The sequence below is a fragment of the Alosa pseudoharengus genome, unplaced genomic scaffold (genome assembly GCF_046254945.1).
Source record: "Alosa pseudoharengus isolate Yale_2024_CS ecotype anadromous, Long Island Sound unplaced genomic scaffold, YU_APseudo_1.1 YU_APseudo_1.1_scf_6, whole genome shotgun sequence".
Classification (NCBI taxonomy): Eukaryota; Metazoa; Chordata; class Actinopteri; order Clupeiformes; family Clupeidae; genus Alosa; species Alosa pseudoharengus.
In genome coordinates this window covers 39,095,570-39,115,528 of record NW_027468848.1, presented here as the reverse complement: position 1 = coordinate 39,115,528, position 19,959 = coordinate 39,095,570, and the positions used below count along the sequence as shown (strand labels likewise).

At 40.1% G+C, this 19,959-nt stretch overlaps 1 protein-coding gene and 1 long non-coding RNA gene across 2 annotated transcripts; one reads left to right on the top strand and one right to left on the bottom strand.

The window, feature by feature from the left end:
- Positions 1-768: 768 nt before the first annotated feature.
- fem1c (fem-1 homolog c) lies at positions 769-19,696 on the top strand. Its single transcript, XM_076271439.1, has 2 exons — positions 769-2,389; positions 15,915-19,696. Exons 1-2 carry the CDS (start codon positions 1,846-1,848, stop codon positions 17,258-17,260), a joined length of 1,890 nt encoding a protein of 629 aa, XP_076127554.1. The 5' UTR covers positions 769-1,845; the 3' UTR covers positions 17,261-19,696.
- Positions 12,647-14,482, bottom strand: LOC143106940 (uncharacterized). The gene is made up of 4 exons (XR_012983746.1): positions 14,332-14,482; positions 13,268-13,338; positions 13,054-13,137; positions 12,647-12,737 (listed from the first exon to the last, which is right to left on the bottom strand). It is a non-coding gene; the product is annotated as an uncharacterized LOC143106940 (long non-coding RNA).
- Positions 19,697-19,959: the final 263 nt, after the last annotated feature.

Sequence of the window (19,959 nt, the reverse complement as noted above, 5' to 3'; positions counted from 1 at the left end):
GGCGACTTGCCTAGCAACTTGCCGTAACTAATGTGTAGGCTACAAATATTATTCTTTTGGATGACGTGTAAATGATTAGCTGAACATTGCTATATGCTAGTTATCGATGCAAAATGTCGTTGTCAAAAGCCTTGAAAAGAAAAATTGATTCAGAATGCAGGACCTACAAAGAAGAATGGAAGCAGAGGTATGTGTTGAGCCTGCCTGCATTTCTTAATGCCAAGCCTATTAATTTAACGTAACATAGGCTATTTTTGACCTTGCCCACTGGAAGAGGGAGACAGGACACTGTTGTTGTTTTTTTGCACAAGATTACGCGCACTCGCGTGCCAATACCGTTCCGACCTGTGCGTCATGGATAACTGCAAGGATGTTCCACCTGTTTTGTCACTTTAGTAGGACTATCATCTATACCTCAATAAATGTTTTGAAATTGATGGGATTGCTGTAGGCCTTTTTTTCTTTTTAAAAACATGGGGTTAAAAAAAAAATTCATTCAACAGCAAATTAACGTCATCTCGCGGGCCAGATAGAATAGATGGCGGGCCAAAATTGGCCCGCGGGCCACTATTTGCCGACCCCTGATTTAGGTGTTCATTTGTCAATTTAAATTGTATAAATTAAGGGGGTTCCCCGACAAAGGCTTTCCTCGTGTTCACTATCTATTTTCGTCGCAAATACGTAGTTAAAAATTCAGCTCTGCGATTGGATACATTTTTGCCCATTCAAATAATCTGCATCATTTCCCATACCCTGTATCCTGAAGTAGAAGTGTGCATTCGCTGGAGCTCTTTGCGGCGATGCATTGCCGCACTGCTTCGTTCGCTTCCGCGTGATGTCTGGATAATCGTAATATTAAAAAAAAAAACGTTTTTTGCCTTTACGAAGCCAAACTAGTTGGATTAAAAGACTGTAGTTGACGGTAGACTAACATTAACCAATTACCTCGAGGCAATGGCACGTAATTTAATACGGGAAACGAAGCGGGGGTGGGAAACCCATCTAAGCTAGTATAACGCAGGTTATTTTCCCCTGGCCCAGATATTTTTCATCGAACTTGAGACGTTAACAGCTTCGATCAGCCGTTTCTTTCATGACAAAACGTTACGACGCACCAATGGCATTGTAAGAAAGTGGTTATGTGCTAAGGTTATCTGGTTGGATTGTTCAATGGATCAGAAAACGACATTAAAGACACAGGTGACAAAGGTTGGCTAAGATTGCTATGCTAGCCAGCTAGCTTAACAAGCAGTTTCGTGGATGGAAGAACTGTGGCTTCCATTTCCACGTAGCAACGTAATATAACGACTCTAGTCAGATAGGTTAAGTGTTGTATTTTTTAAATATATATTCCAACATTTTGGTAAGTCAAGTGCATCGGTGCAGGAAATGTAACGTTATTTTAGAAAACGGCAAATTGACTAGCAGCTACATTGTTCTTGGACAGATAAGTTAGCTGAAGCTAGCTACTGTTAACTTAGCAGATGCTATCCTCGTTTGCTGTCAAACGTAACGTTAGCTAATCATTGAGCTGGGAAGGAAGTAGAATTCGTTTAACGTTAACCTGGGATACTTAAATGTGTAGCATTTGATTGGTTTCAGACCGTTTTCGCTTGAGATTTTTGGTGGGGGATTCATAGGGCCACTTGATTGATGTGTCGTGATTCTCTCAGCTGGCTAACATTAAGTTAGCCTATCACATGCACAGACGAAAGAGTGCAGTAACACCGACTAAACATCAGGTGAAAATGCTAGAACTAACTTAAACGCCATCTATCTTATCCTCTGGTGAACAATTGAAAGACTTTTAACTGTTTACTGTCAAGTTACACTTCCTTTCATGCAATGGATTTAAAAACGGCCGTCTTCAACGCTGCCAGGGATGGGAAGCTTCGGCTGCTCCAAAAACTATTGGAAAACAAAAGTGACCCCGAGGTCACTAAACTTATGTCTGAGAAAACAAACGGGGCAACGCCATTACTAATGGCTGCGAGATATGGACATCTTGAGCTTGTGGAATATCTTTTGGAATGTTGTTTAGCCCCTGTCGAAGTCGGGGGGTCTGTCAATTTTGATGGCGAGACAATAGAGGGGGCTCCACCATTATGGGCTGCTTCGGCTGCTGGACACTTGAAAGTGGTACAGTCGCTGGTAGGCCATGGAGCTTCCGTTAACAACACAACCCTTACGAACTCAACGCCCCTAAGAGCCGCTTGTTTTGACGGACATCTCGATATTGTTAAATATCTGGTGGAACATAAAGCAGACCTTGAAGTGGCTAACAGACATGGCCATACATGCCTCATGATTTCCTGCTACAAGGGCCACAAGGAAATTGCTCAGTACCTTCTGGAAAAGGGCGCAGATGTCAACAGAAAAAGCGTGAAGGGTAAGACAACTTCTGAAAGATTAAATCATGTATTTTGCTGCCTTAGGCTTCATCGTTATGTTTGTTAATTAACTTGATTGAAAGCACTATCCAACTTGTGTCATATGTCAGGTAATTTTGGGTTGGGAGGTCGAACAACATTTTCACTCACTCATTGTTGTAATGTGTCAGTTTGTGATCTTTCCCCATCTCTGCCTCTGCCTTTTTATGTATGGGTTATTCAATAGTGTCCCTGGTCAGTCATGGCATCCCAGGTGTCAGGCAAGCATGTTTTTGTTACTCTTCTGATGGCCTACATTTTTTGTCAAATTCAACCAATTGCTCCACATAGAGCAATTTGTTGAAACAAACAGCTACTGGCTCAGAACTGGCTGGCTGATTTTGGCTGACGTTTGTCTACACAGTGTTTAGGTCCTAAGACCTATTAAATATCTTTATTAAATTTCAATGTTTTGATACATTTTTCAGCCTTGATTTCCCCCCCCCCCCATTTTTTCCCCTTCATTTTTACACTCTTCCCTTATTGTGAAGTCCATGTTTGGACATTAATATTTGTAAGTATTATTCCTAGCCAGCGCAATCTTTGTAGGATGGAAGACAAACATATTCTCTGCATGACTGCACTATTCAAAGTTTGTCCTGCATGCCCATTGATTTTATATACGACCCTAAATTTGGAATAAAGTGCAAGTGATATTTAGAGTCTTGTAAACTTGTTTTTTTGTACACACAAAGCATTGATCAGAATATTGTCTGCAAGTACAATGCTTTATTAATGTGGCAATATTTGAGGTCTCCACAAAAAAATGCACAAGTACAAAGTGCCACTAAATGCCCATTATACATTGAGCACTACTACTAGTTATCCCACATACCAGTTAAAGGAATATTTAGATGAATTTGTATTGAAATTGGGCCACTTATGTAGAAGAAAAGGCATAAAATGTATTTTAGACTCATGTGGATGAAAGCCAACAACTCCCAGAATGCACCGCATGCAAGGCCACCCCCATGACTGTGTTGCTCACCACCAACACGGTAGTCAGAATGGGAAACTTCTTAGACTGCTGTGCTGAAATATTAATCTTATTTGTTTGGCCTTTTCTTGCTTAGATATCCTAAAAGTTAATAGAGAAATAGACACAGTATATTCCGATGACCTAATTATTGTAACCAGAAAAATAAGTCTGGTTATTTGCGAGGTGTCTGCCAGCCAGTTATCGCGGTGAAGTTAGTTTTGATATTGGATATTCGTCAGCTGGTTATGTGTAACATATCTGTCGAATATCCAACATCAACTAACTTCACCGCAGTCAGCCAGTTTATGTTCGCAAGTGAACTTTCTGATCTGCTGAACTGCTGATTTCAAAACGTTTCTGACAAATAGAGACTTTACAAACGGATAACCCAGTCATTGTAACCAAAATATGTATGAGTTTATTAGCATTTTTAGGATATGTTGTAAAATATTGAAGTTGTAGGACGTTTACATAGCTTAAACTGTATGTTTATTTTGTCCCCTATGCCAGTTTCATTCATTAGGACCAGGAGGAAGGAATTAAACATTAAGTCATCAACCTTTTCTCCCAATTGAAATCACTATTTCTCTAATAGGCTAGCCTGCATACTCTAATGGAGCAACACTAAGAAAATAAACCACATCCAAACTAATTATAGCTCACCCTGAGCATCAACAGATTCTTAATAGTGGCAGTAACGTAACTGTCCAGATAGATAGATAGATAGATAAATAGATAGATAGATACTTTATTGATCTCCAAGGGGAAATTCAGGGTCTCCGTAGCATACAGACATCACACACAACATGCACTTACAGCAGAAAAAGTAATATAAACAAAACTCAACTGCACAATAGAGACAGTAGAAGATAAAAAAAAAAAAATACTGAATAAACTAAATAAAATATCCACATAGTGTGCTTAAGCATGAGGCGCTTGCAGTGACAGGGCAGGGACTGAGCCTGTAATTCTGTATGCATGGTAAGGTGCTCTATAAGAGTGAGTGGTGATGGTGCAAATAAGTAAGTCCAACAGTGCAACAGTGCAAGAATAAAGTCTAGAGACCAGCATAAAATAAATATGGACATGTAAGAGAATAATGTAGACAAAGTAATATAAAAAATATAATAATAATCAGCTAATATGCGAACAAAGGCAGGCAAACAAGATGATTGCCTTACCCAATCTCTCGCCTTCGGGAATCCCCTGTCCATGTATGGCCCAAAGCTATGGTGATCTGTTACACATACTGCCTTTCCAAAGCTGCTTAGATATAGTAGACAGTCAGACTTCATATAGTATCTAAATTAAACGGTTGCACAGAGCAGTTTAGCTCTTGACTATCTGAAGTAGGACTATAGTGCAATGAATTCTGGATAAAGTCAAGTCAGATTTATTTTTAAAGCGCATTTAACATGCACATAGTGCAATCCAAAGCGCTCCATAAACAAGACACATAACAACAAGACAAAAGATGCCGGATGGAGCGGCCTAGTCGCCAGCGTACCCATGACATCAAGACAAGACAAATACTTTTAAGAAATAACAAATACAAAAAATGCCGGACGGAGCGGCGTAGTCGCCAGCGTACCCGTGACACCAAAACATGCAAGACAGACAACAAAACAAATAAAGACTCTTTTCAAAATAAAAAACATGGCTGCCTGAGTAACCACATTTAACCAACTCAACTCAATTTTACCCAAGCAGAACATGCTTGTCTTTAGGTCAAACAAAATTAATAGGGCACATATGTCTTTACAAATGACACCTCAGATGTGGTATTTTCTTTTTTTTTTTTAAAGTATATTTTTGGGGGCTTTTTGCCTTTATTCTGACAGGACAGTGAAGATAGACAGGAAGTGAGTGGGAGAGAGAGATGGGGTGGGATCGGGACATGACCGCAGGTCAGATTCGAACCTGGGTCCCCGTGGGCACTTGGACCCGTTCATGATACCCAGATGTGGTATTTTCTAGGGATGCACGATATATTGGCGGCCGATATATTATTGGCCGATAAGTGAAAAAATGAAAATATTATTATCGGTTTGATAACAGAATTCTGGCCGATAATTTGCGCCAATATTTTTTATTTTTTCAATATTTTTTAAAGCCCTAATTTCTCGACTAGGCGCAGGTAAGGTCCATCTGGCTACACTGAGCTACTTGAGCTTAATTGGCTATACTTCTTCCTCAATATAATGTCAGCGGTGTGAATGTATTTCACCACTCTAACAAGATCTGTGGATCTGCGTTGATTCTGTGCATCCCAAAATCCTATCCACCTCTTTAACCTTAGCAGAGTGGAGCTCAGCCTACCTAGATCTGTCTTGTGCTGGTGTGTTTGCACTTTACCGCGCTAGTCGGGGAAACAAATAAACAAACTTGTCGGTGGGACGAGTACATAAGTAGACCTAGTTCTAAGTTGTATTTTAGTACTATATTTGCATTACGTTAGCTTGGGTTTTGTATTATTACCTAGAAATATGCTAACCATCCCTGCTTCAGTTCCAGACAAGTCATCATAAGTTATTAAAACCTTTGGGGCTAACCCCTTTCTTTTCTGCTGCAGCAGGTTGTGTGCAACAGAGTAGATGGACATAAGATACAGTCTGAGGAGTTGCACACAAACTCTGATTTGAAAGATATATTTTATTTATTTTTGTTTATGAGTGTTTACTCTTAAATGAAAACGATTCTCTACGTCTCTAGCCACTCACTCGTAGTTCACTGACGTCAGGTTCACTTAAAGGAGCCACACATAGGGCTAGGCTACTGCTATTTTGTTGACTGCTGTACTATTGAGGACTATTATGAGTTCTGTCCATCATTTGGTGGTAGGTAAAATTACTGCAATAAAATTATGCTTATTAAATGCTTTCCCCAAATCACTTTTCACAATTTTTTTTCAAGAGTAATATTATCGGTTATCGTATTGGTATCGGCCACAACAAACCAATAAATATCAGTTATCGTTATCGTTAAAATAATGTTATAAGGGACAATTGGCCCACGGGAGTCTTTTTTGAATGAAGATCCTTTATTTCCACTCATGTTTTTTGGACCTTTTTGCATCTTGCCTTTTTTGCGTTTTTTGCTGAGGCTACCGCCTACCGCCTCCTAGTGGCCTGACTTAAAATAGGCTATATGGACTGCTAACTGCTTTTGTGGTTGTTTGCTTGTTTGTGCGTTGTGTTCATATGATGTGTCCTCAATAATATATAATATATACATTTTGAACACAGCTGCTTGAATCATATTTCTTGAAGTCTTTTTAGTTAGTCATTTAGTGTTTTGTGGTGTTTATAAAGTCCATTTGTTATTATTTCTTAATTTTAGTTTAATTTCTGAGTCTGAATTTTTAGTCTGAGTGGTGGTGGATAAATCCACCTGGCGCCCAACCGTTACGCTACCCCACTACCGCCACAAAACAAACAAACTTTAAATATGATTTTTGGGCAAAAGTCAAAGCCCTACCCAGAAGGTGGTGTCAGGTGGTGTTTGAAAGCTTTACATTTCGAGTTGCGGAACCTTCCATTGGTTCCATAGATTTGGGCACTTGACTGGCATAGCCTAACCCAGTGGTTCTCAAATGGGGTTACGCGTACCCCTGGGGATACGTGAAGGCACTCCAGGGGGTACGTGAGATTTTAACCCTTAGAATCCGATTGACTCAAAGTGCGTCAAAAAACACACCCTTTCTTCTCTGTTACTTTGCTCTGCAACTGTTCATCGCAGCAAGATGAAACCTTTATTGCGTGACAGAGCAGAAGTGGGGCTTTCCAACGAGACAAGGCACTTGTCTGTACGTTAAAGTATGAAAATAAAAATCATGAAATTAAATCAAATTACCATATTTACAGTCTTTACTTCTCTGCGTTCACCTGCGCACCCATTACTCTCATTTGAATTACTCACGAACCCGTGAACGCATAGATATGGCAAGCATATCAGATGAAAGAGGAGACATGGGGCTATCATTTGATAGCAAGTATGTTGAGCCTTCTGGCTTATGAAATCAGACGAAGTGACTACAAAATAATAATGTCATGTACAAAAAACAATGCTGCACACCCATTACTCTCGTTTGAATTACTCGCGGACCTGTGATCGGATGCCACGCATGTCAGATGAAAGAGGAGACAAGGAGCCATCATTTGATATCAAGTACATCCTTCTGGGTTATAAAACAGACGAAGTGACAGCAAAATAATAACTTCATATACTTCATTCAGACTTACCTCACGTTTTTGTCTGTTTTTGTAGCAAAGCATGTTTATAATCCAACGCTGTTGTGTGTTTTCTATGGCAAAGAATGTTTTTGAGATCCTACCAAATTCCTACATGGCATCCAATTCAAGGCTCATATTGCATCCCAATTTGTTCAGCAAAGAAACACCTTTTTTGCCTTTACTTTGTTAATTGCAATGCAGTAAAAAGTTGTAGAGAATCATGAGTACACGTAAACTCGGGTCAAGTCAGGTCAGATCAATTCGTGTCACAGATATGGAGCGCAGAAAAGTAATTAAATCACTAAATAAAAAAATGGCATTTATTTCTGTAAGGCACACATATGTCTGTAAATTGCTCAGCCCCAGAGAATTCCTCCACCATGGCAATGATATTGCCAGATTCAGGACAGTCTGCCCTACGCATGTAGAGCTATGAGCTTGCTGTGGTGAGATACATATCAAAATATAAGATTTTTTATAATACACTTTTTATATTTTAATTCTTTAAAAATCAAATCAATGCTAGTACTAATTCATGAAATGATGGCAGATCTGGATCCTAGATTCTGCTGGGAAAAAAACCCAATATATAATGTGTGTGTGTGGCACTTACAATGACCAGAATAAATCCTTATGAATAAAGGTAGTGAAAATGCCCTAAAAACATATTTGGGTTAAAATATACATAGATTTAAAAGCAAAAATACTTTTTTTTTTCTTTTTTTCGGAACCTCCCAGTGCTGGGCAAGCTCACCATCAAGCATTGGCACCGGCACACACTGTGTCTACTCTGTTAAAAAGATCTCCCCCCTCCCCATTTTGTACTTTAGTCAGAGCTGTGTCTCAGTCAGCAAACGTAAATGTGGCTGGGGGAGTTGGGTCTTTCGCATACACACTCAAAAAAATATCTTGTTGGATTTAATTAAAAATGTTTTGTCAACTGGTTCCACGAAACTGTATTAAATAACTCTAAAGATACTATATTCTTTTCAATTGACTCAAATAAATAACATTAACTGAACAAGAGTGAATAAAGTAGATGGTAAGTAATTGAATTCCTTTATTTTTATTTAGTATTCTTACATTGAACCAACTTAATATGGCTGTGTTCAACCAACTTAATGCTGTTATGTTCAATTAATTCAGCATTCTTACATTGACTCAACTTAATACTGTCCTGTTCAATCAAAGTCACATTGTTAGGTTCAATTAATTTAAGTTTGTTCTGCATAACATTTCTAAATAAAATTGAACAAATGTGTTCAAATAGCAAACAGACACACGGTCTTCAAAACAAATTTGCATTTATTTAGCTCCATTCTCATCAAACCATCAGGGACATTTTTTAGTAAAATAGAAATGCAATGAACAGAAAAATATCTCTGCTAAACACGGCATGTTTAGTTTTGTTACATTGTTAGTGATTCAACTATAATGTCTACATCTTCTAGTGGAGGCATTGGCACCCTCATGTTTGATTGCAAAGATCCCGATGGTGGTTTTCTCCATCTGGCTCTGGGCATCAGTCAGCGTCCTTTACCACAGACCAAAAAAAATACATTTAATTGATGACTTTTCAAACAAAAGTATATGTCTTTAGATATGTTTGAATTCAGTGGATTAACCTCACATCACCCATCTCCTTTAAATTAAAGCAATGGTTCTGAGTGAATTTCACCCTTGGGTCATTTGCATGATCATTGCGAGTGCCAACCCCCCCCCCCCCCAGTAGCTTTTTTTCCTTTGGTCGAAAGTTTGTAAGTAGCCTACACCAGGAGTTTATTTAAATAACACTTGCCTGAAAGCTTCTACTCTCTGCTGCTACCGCTACGTCAACATCACTTCCGTGATTTGTGAAAAGCCCGTAAAAGTCCTTTGCGAAATTCACACGTGTAAAGGAAAAGCTAGTGAATTCAACACTCCATAGTCATATATTGATAACTGGATGATATATGAAATTGTATTTTCAGGTCAATAAGTGTTGACCTGAAAATACAAGCATTTATAAAACGTATGCATCGCTTTCTGCCAGGACTTTTACGGGCTTTTCCCAAATCACAAAGTGACGTCGACGTAGCGTTGCAGTAGGTGTTGTTTACAGACCCTTTTTGTACTACTGTAGAAGTTTGGTAATATTCCGGACATTATTAGTGGGGTAATTTACGAGATACACTTCTGGTTTCAAAAGTGCTAATGCTAAGCCATTGGGCTGAAACATAGACTGATAGTGCGAACTTGACCAATGTTCGACCAAGGGAAAAAAGCTTCTGGGGGTGTGTTTGGCTCGTGGTCATCGTGTAAATGACCCTAGGGTGAAATTCACTCCGAACCATTGCTTTAGACTCTCTGCTCTCCCAAATCCCTCTAACGTCTATGATTTCTTTTAACTCAAAAGCTAGTTAACCAAAGATTAAAACTTTGGGTGACATTTTACCAACACAGACTAGGAAGCTTTGTCTGTAAAAGGTGTATGCATGGTCAGTGACAAACAGACCAATGGTGACTTGTTCTGCTGTAACATGCATTCTGCTTTAATATGCATATAGACTAGGGGTGAACGATTTTGGAAAAAAATCTAATTGCGATTTTTCTCACCAATATTGCGATGCGATATGCGATTATTTTTAAGCTCTTTATCTTCTGTCTTATTCAACAAAGACAAGCAATATATTATTCTATAGTAGGGGAGACCGGGGCTGGTTGGAACAAGGGCAGGTTGAGACACTGTTAATATCCAGGCTACTAGAGGGAGCTGCAACAAAATTCCAACACTAAACTGACGGCCTTATTGAGTAGAGTAAACTCACGTATGTAACTGGTCTCCAGGTCATTAACCCTTTAGGTGAGAACAACTTTTTGATTTTGTAGTGTCAAAACTTAGAATATGCACCTCCCACTAAATACAGCCTAGAAGGGTAATAGTTAGGGATATATAAAAAATATTCATTATAATTGATTGCTAGGGGACTCATCTATAATTTAAAATGAAGTTTAAAAACCTGAGGTGACTGATATTAGCAGGCTAACAGCATTGGTGCAAAAAAGTTTGACCTAATGTGGGCGGGGCAGGTTGGCACAGTGATTTTGGGGTTGGTTGGCAAAACATTCTCTATGGCTATTTTGTGACAAATCTATAAACTTTGTATTTTACACATAAAAACATCATCGATCTTTATTTTAACATTGTTATTGTAATTACTGAACATAGTTTTACATTTGGAAGCATTTCAGACATTTTTAAACATTTGAAGTAAAAAAAAATCGGTAGGGACCAAATTGGTCTTGACGGTGGGCCCTACTGAAGAAAAACACACAGAAAAGAAATCAGCAAAGCCCTACAGGTAGTGATATAGATGAGCACTTCAAACAAAAGCAAAAGGAGTACTGCAAAGGACTATAACATAGGTGTTCCAACCAACCCCGACTACATGTGCCAACCAACCCCGTGCATGGGGCAGGTTGGAACACGTGCACAACACCACTTTAATCATATATAACTCAAAACAAGGGATCATTCGTTGACATTGAATGTATACATTTTGTAGCTGAGATCCCAAGCTTTCAGTTAATCACAATTTGACCATTTCAACGTATTGTAAGACGGAGAAATATAACCGAGAGTGAAAAGTGTTCCAACCAGCCCCGGTCTCCCCTATGACCAACACAAAATGAGATAAGTTAAACATAAACTGTTCTTTCCTGGAGCCCAGGCCTATGTTATGATGGCATTAGGTCATTGAATAGGATTGATGAATGAAATATTTTTTATTTAACTACTTTAATCACATTAGTAGACCTATATTTGTTGAACTTCCAGCCTTGTAAACATTTCATGATTCTGATTCGTTTCTATTTTATGTAGATATGACCTTCTGTCGGTAGTTAACAAATAGGTCTACATGTAGTGGCACTGACACGGCTTCTCCTTGTCCTGTGCTCTCCATACACGCGCACACACACACACACAGACCCGCTCCTCTCCTCTGTAGGCTACTTGCACGTGAATTGGAACAAACTACTGTAGATTGTTGTAGCGCAAATAAATGCGGCCGAATGACCGTTCGGCTCGGTGTTAACTAAAGGTTAGCATCATCAACACCGCAGCGCAATACGTATGCATGCAAATTAACTAGTTTGTTCATATCACAACAAAGCCAATCGCGGAGACAAAACTCTTTAAACAGGCAAAGTTATCAGCATGTATGTAGCCTAGAGCCTTAGCTGGTAAGCTAATGTTAGAACAGCTGGGTTTTTGGTGGTTAGCTGTGTCAACAACTTGCGGATAACATTATGCATCAATTCATAACCTGTGAGATGAAATGTTTGTGCCGCCAACCCCCTTGGATATCGCAAATGCCCCCACTGTCACTGTACTCCAGTAAACAAAGTCCCCAGTGCACAGGTGAATGGCTGCTGTGCAGCCTAAACAGTCGTGGAGTTTTAATCGTCAGCTGGACAAGTCAATGAAGTTACCAGCCAGAGTATAGCAGCACAGGGGAATTATGAACTAGAACCAGGGACATGGTAGGTTCGAGCAAAAGGTAATTAAGAGGTTTATTTTTAACCAAAGTAGCTCTACTGATCAGACCTTTCTTGACACTGTTAGCTGGTAACCTGACAATAGCCAGATGAATGTAGTCAGGTTAGTTAGCTGGTCCTCTTGTTTACGTTTTTTGCTTCTTCAGTGGTCGGTGAGAAGTCATTGGCGCGTTGGCGCAAGTATAAATGCGTTTTGGTGACGTCATATATTACAAATCGCAGCCTTTGCGGTTTGAAAATAGTGTTTCATCATATCGCGATATTATCGCAAATGCAATAAATCGTTCAGCCCTAATATAGACAGACTTAACAAAACATTACAAGCACCGAAACATGAACAAGGAAATGTCCATGGGTACTAAAATAATATAAGAAGCCATATTCATGCATACCCATCTTGCCACTAGACGTACCACTCCTACTCTCGCTGCTGTAATGCTTTACTGTTTTTTTTTAATATTCATTTACACTTACCAGGTATTCCTTTATGAGTTTCTCCGAGCCTTCGTACACAAGTGCTTTCAGGTTGCAAGTTCTCAACAAGCCAATGGTATGATTCTGCAAAATAGGGAAATGAACATACAACTTACATTTACAAATTAAGTATCTTAATGTTTAACATGCCTTACCATGCAACCCCCAATGTTAAATGTTAAAAGAGATTTTTGGAACGCACTGATCTTCAATGTAAATCTATTCATGGGGTTGAAACAGGCAGTACACCCCTATGTCAATGTTAACTTTCAAATTCATGTCAGCAAGGTAAGACCTTTCAAAAAAAGTTAGCAGTTGCATGGTAAGGTCCGGTAGCTCATGGCCTAATATTGGATCACAGGTTTTCAAAGTGGGAGGCACAAAACAACTTCTCACTAACCTGGTCAATGGCAGCCATGATCTCCTCCCTTCCTACGCACACACAGCAGACAGCCTGGAGCAGTTGATGTCGAGTTCTGACATTCTGACAACGTTATGAGGGGAGAGGAGATAGGAAGAACAAGTAACAATACAACCCAGCATTTGGAAATACAGAAAGAATTACAATTAGCATATGGCATGGGTGTCTGTGACCAAAGTGACCATGAGCTAACCTGTAATACTTCAATAAATGAGACCTTGATGACACTCCGGTCTTGCGCTCTTTGCACTGCCACATAAAGGCCTGTGGGGAGAAAGAGAAAGTATATCAAACTCAACAAATTTACACTAAAATGTGTAAAACTATAATAATATTAGATCACAGAATCAATTGAGAATTTTAATAAAATGTAACTAGGAAGATAACCTTTAATTAGATTGGCTTGTTTGTGATTTAATTAGTTACTTGTTTGTGATTAACAAATCATTCAAACATTGAAGAGTAGGCAGCTTCTAGCATAACAAATGTGAAATTATTTACCTCCCGAATATAGTGGTTGAGAACAAATGTGTGTGCTTAAAATTGACAAGTTCCCATGCAAGAAACTGCCATTTGCTTTCTTTAACTGATATATAAGCCGGATGAGAGCCAAGTAGCCTATGATGGCAATACAAAAATACTATAGTATTTTTGCAGCTACACGTGGCTAATGTTAGCAGCTACAGAGAGACTAGGCAAGATGGCAGAGTTTGCTACACGAACATTAAAATGATTAAAATGTTTCTTGATGGACTTTAGAGCCTGCATAATTGTTCATGACACACAAGGACAATTTGGTCAAACAGAGTGGGGTGCACCTAACAGTTAGTTTAAACATTAAACTTTTCCGATACTGATCCAACAATTAGTATTCACATAAACCCAGGCAGGGTTTGTATGGGGCTAACGATAGCTGCTATCTTATCTTACCAGTTAAATACATGAAGTTGTCTTGACCTTGGCACTTCTATGAACATTCAATTGTGGTTTATATGAAATAACCCCATCAAGGCACCACCCCTGTCTATCTTCAGTAGGGAGTAAAACTAAACTTGGAAACATGATAGAATTCTAGCCTGAGATGACTTAGCTCGCCAGCCACCATGACAGATTTAGTAGCTAACATTAGAAGCTAGCTGCTCGAGTTTAGTAACACATGTACACTATAAGATCTACTAAAATGATTATTTAAGTTGTTGTTACGACAAACTCGCTAAACTCAAAACAAAAACACCATGAACAGCAACAAACACATACCTTGCAATTACAGGATCCAAAAATGTTCCGTGAGTAAGCAAGGAAAAAATGGCGGAGCTTCACTTTCTCAACCGTCTCTGGCGGAGTCCTCACCATGGTCCTCATAAGTTGTGAAATAATGCTACGGCAACTAAAGAGGGACACATTTCCTAATCTAATGCGTTTTGCTCAAGAAAGTTGTGTAGATCCAATGCAAACATGTTAAGTTAATCAGCAAAAACGCATTATTGATTTGAAATAACACAACTAACTCAATTTCACCTTAGAAACCTAATTTTGTTCTGTTAATCCTACGAAAGAGGATTTATTAAGATGAACAATAGTGAGATTTCATTTTTTTGAGTGCAGGTTTTAAACAAGTAAAATCCAGCAAGGTTCCTCAGATAGACTGCTTGGTTATTGCTACTTTCAGAGATTAGGGACAGAAATCCTCAAGAATTGCGGTAGATGTCAACTTCTCTAAGCATCTTCCAGTATTGCTACTGTGTCATACGTACAAGCTCTAGACAGTTCATCCTGTTTCCTGTGGGAATGACTTAAAGGCTGAATGAGAATAGGAATTTGTTATCTAATGGCCCTTTCCATTAGACTTGTAAATCCGTCGCCCGAGTTGGAAAGTGTATATTACCCAGCTTTCTTGTGGCATTTCACGCAGGCACGCCCCCTTTACCTCAGAGTACTTGAGGGTACCCCGAGGTGGACGTACGACCTTACGACAAACATGGCTGCGCCCATAGTTGAGATGAGATTACATGGTTTTTTTTTTTGCATATGTACTGTGTTGGTCATTTTAATGTTGATGCAGTGCTCTTACACACTAGATCATTGTTTTTCAACCTTTTTGGTGCCATGGCACACTTTTGACACTTAAAATGTCCCACGGCACACTACATCCTGTGTGATGAAAAAAATAAACATACCATAGCCTAAAACTTCAAATAATACACAGATATGGCCTTATTATGGCTTCTATGCAAGACCTGCTCAATAAAATATGTGCCCTCTGTTTCATTTGTAGGTGACTATATCTAATTTAATTGTTATGAACTGGATATGTGATGATTCTGGGAATACTGGATAGCCTATGTGGCCCCGTTGTAAAATGCCTGCATATCACAAACAGTGCAATCATACAATCAATGAGAGCATGTGGTAAATTCTTTGATGTAACAGTTGCTTTTCTGGACCAGTGAGTGACATTTGGGTAATTTTCTGCGGCACACCTGATGATCTCTCACGGCACACTAGTGTGCCCCGGCACAGTGGTTGAAAAACACTGCACTAGATTACATTGCTGCTTCAATCCGGTCACCAATTCATGCATTGCACGGTCTTGCTGTGCGTGCAATACAATGTAACAATTTGTTTTCCAGCCGTTTAGCTAGAGGTTACATGTAGCACAAAACAATAACAATGACTAGCCTCCTGCTAATGCCCCTCGTGGCTCGAGAGAAACGCATTCCTTTGCCAAACTCATTAATGGACTGTAAATGAAATTTTTCAGATGTCTAACTGTACCTTGAGAGATTTTTACATCTTAACATTCCCATGGTTCTGTTAACTCTTTGACCTTGTCTTTTCAGGCAATACAGCCCTTCATGACTGTGCTGAGTCAGGCAGCCTTGAAATACTTCGCTTACTGTTGGATTATGGTGCCCGAATGGAACGTGATGGTTATGGCATGACACCGTTGCTGTCGGCCAGTGTGACGGGCCATGCAAATATTGTGGACTACCTGGTCCAGCACCCATTAACACCCCCTACTGAGCGAGCAGATGCGCTTGAACTGCTGGGTGCCACTTATGTGGACAAGAAACGTGACCTCCTGGGGGCCCTGCAACACTGGCGACAGGCCCTTGAGCTGCGTCACACAGATCCTGTTAACCTCCTACCCAAGCCCCAACCTGAACAACTTGTGGCAGCGTATGACTTTGCAGTGGAGGTGAGCTGTGAGGAAGAACTTGACGCACTCATTTCCGATCCAGATGGCATGCGCATGCAGGCACTGCTGATCCGTGAACGTGTACTTGGACCTGCCCATCCAGACACCTCATACTACATCCGTTACCGTGGTGCTGTGTACGCTGACTCTGGTAACTTTGAGCGCTGTGTGGCACTATGGAGCTATGCCCTAGACATGCAACAGCGCCACCTAGAACCTCTCAGCCCTATGACCGCAAGCAGTCTGCTTTCCTTTGCTGAACTCTTTTCCTTCATGTTGCAGGACCGTGCTAAAGGCCTTCTTGGCACCTCGGTTTCCTTCCATGACCTTATGGCCATTTTGGGCAAGAGTGTGCTGGAGATCGAGCGGGCAATTAAACATAAGTCTGATGGGGTAGGCTCACTAATGACTGTGGCAGCAACTTCCACCCCAGACCCAGCCCAGCTGAGTAAAGCACTCTCCATCATCCTGCACTTGATCTGCTTGTTGGAAAAAGTGCCCTGTACGCTGGAACAAGACCACTTAAAGAAGGAGACGATCTACCGCTTCCTCAAACTCCGGCCGTGTGGCAAGAATGGCTCAAGCCCACTGCACCTGGCAGCTGACCGTGCCACTACTTGTGTGGGCCGCTACCCTGTCTGCCGCTTCCCCTCACTGCAAGTGGCTGCTGTGCTGCTTGAATGTGGTGCCGACGTCAATTGCCGTGATGCACAAGACAATTCTCCACTCCACGTGGCTGCCTCCAATCAACAGCCTGAGTTGATGCGGCTGCTGATTGATCGTGGCACACATTTCGACAGCACCAATGCCATGCGACAAACTGCCTGTGACCTGTTGGGCCAGAAGGAGCTGGCACGCAGCCTCATCCAGCCAGTCAACCACACTACTCTGCAGTGCCTGGCCGCTCGTGCCATCATCCAACATGGCTTGGTCTACCAAGGCAACATACCCCAGCGCCTGGAGGACTTTGTGCTCTTGCACAGATAGTGGAGACTTTTTAATTAACCAAGGAACAAAACCTGGAGTGAGGGCTGTATGACTGAGAGGAATGATAAGCAAGGAAAATAAGGGAAACTGAGACATTCATAACATCTTTGCCCTTCCCCCTATAACTTTATTTTTATTTATTTATTTTGTCCAATGTTTACTTCCCTTTCTCCAAAGCATAGTCCAGTTGCCTAAGCTAAGGACAACTTGGCCCAAATTAGTTTTTAATGACACACCAGGGTGCTTTTCTCCAAAGCCTCTCATGATTTCTGTTTTGTCTCCACCTCTATGCACTCCTCCCTTCACTGACATCTATGGCTCTTTTTCTCTGCAGAAACTGACCTTTGAGAAGCTTTATAATGTGTTTTGAGGTTTGCACATGCCATAAGTGCTTTAATCCTCCTATGCACAGGCTAGGATAGACTGTTCTGTGTTATACAGTACAATACAGTAAAACTAAAGTATTTGTTTTCATGTCACAGCCTGTGTTTTGAAAGTCTCGATATCCATGTTCTATGATTGGAGCCATTAAATAGCAGAGGGCCTTTTTAAGGTCCTCAGTGGAGAATGAATAATCTTACAAATCGGTTATTGGCAGAAGTGGATTGATTGGCTGCTGTTATTTCCAGCTCTTTTCTAGTTTTCTGCAGTCATTTTGGGAACTTTGAGCCCTCTTGTTCTAAGGCAAGCTGTAAACAACATAAAGACAAAAGTCCGGGGTGATGCAATTACCATTAACCTTCACTACTGCACATTAATCAATGCTGAACACCTCAGAGGTCTTTTGATCTCAGATTTGCATTTTTGTTGAAATTCTTTTTTTTACTCATGTAATTGTACTAAAAAGATAAAGGCCTTGCATGGGACAGGTGTGTTGTGATGTAACATTTGCACATTTAACTACAGTTGCATTTTTTTGTTCTCTTTTAGACAGGGGCACAGCAGAGGTTTTTGAAGTGTGTGTGTGTGCGCGTGTGTGCGCATGCGTGCGTGCGTGGTAGTAGCTGGGGTGGGGGGAGGCATTTTGTGTAATTTGGGCCAATGGTTTAACACTCTAAAAGTCATGATTGGTTACTGACTTTTTATGAAGCCATGGAAGAGACTTGACACAGGCCTAAATGATCAACACTGGTCAATACACATGATCAAACTATTGCTTAGTTGTTTTGTCAGGGTCAGGTTAATTTGGGTGTGTAATGTCATTATTGTGTCCTCAGTTTCCTCCTCCTGTCTCCCCATCCTCATGTCTTTCTACTTTCTTCATTGCCTTCCAATCAATCAAATACTATTTCTGAATAGTCTGTTTCCATGCATTTTCTTGCATGTGAGGGCTACTCATCAAAAAACAGCTTTTAAAATCAGACAAGGAAGTAAGGGGTTAGATTTGGTTTATACCACAGGCTACAATAGACTGTTTCCACACACCTTTTTGAGTCTAAATGGCTCATACTAAATGTTTTGATCTGTTTGGTTGTTCGAACTATATTGATGCATGACTGTCACACCCCAATCACTGACCTACAGGTGTGTGTGTGTGTGTGTCTGTCATCTAAATAGTTTAGATTCAAGTTTCATTTCTTAGTTTAATCTGACAGTTTGTGAGTGTGATCTACTTCAAGACAACATCAGCCCAATCAGTAATTTAGCCTTAGTCATAACCCTTGCCTGGTGTGTTATGACTAATTAATCTGATAGTCATGAAACTTTGGCAAGCCAACACTGCAATAGTAGGCTGGTTGGGTGTGCCTAGACAAGGGGAGGCACAGTACTAACATTAACAAATCCATAATAGCTGCATATAATGCCATGTTCATATCATGTTCAAGTAACTTGGAACTCCTTTAGACATTTACACACCTTGTGTTCCTGAGCATTAGGGGATGTGTGTGCTCAAGCCCAGCTTTCCCTTTTAGGACAAGATCAATTTATATCCATTTGGGCAGGCTTACACTGACTTGACTGTCCATTTCACCTGTGTGCTGGTGTTTGACGTAACCAAATCAATGGAAAAGCTGACAGACACCTGTAAAGTACTAAGATACGTACATATTTCCACATATTTTACTGTAAACCTTATTTGGTATTTCTTCACTGTAGATAAAATAAATAACAATGCAATCTTCTTTTACTTAAATGTCCAGTTACGTAGTGACAAACATTGGTATTTTTTTCCTTGGGGTGGGGGTATGCATCTGTCATCTGCACCCCTGCTTTTAGACTATGTGAAATCAAGGGCTTTCATGGTTTTCTAGGAACTCATTTCATCACTAAGAGAACGCAGACACACCATGCCAGCAGGGGGACTTGCACTTTATTATTTTGAGGTTTTGAGTATTTCATTTATTACTTTGAGGTCTTGAGTATTTCATATTACAGAGATAAATGCTTGTTTGATGTCTCAACAGCATATTTGACAATAAACCCCTGTTGCTATTGTTTGATGTGTCCTGGTGTGATTACATGTACCTGTCTAGTATGTATGTATGTAGCCTATTTATTTATTTAGATTTGCAGATTTTGCACAGATATGTTTGTAAACTGACCCTGAGGCATTACCTTAAAAAAGAATGATTCTGTGTGTCCTTACTTCTCATATACAGAAGATTAATGTTGTGATGTCTTAGATACTTCTACATGTGTGTATTAATTGTAAAGCAAAGCTATAGCTTCAGCAGCATAGACTAAACTACATAGGCATA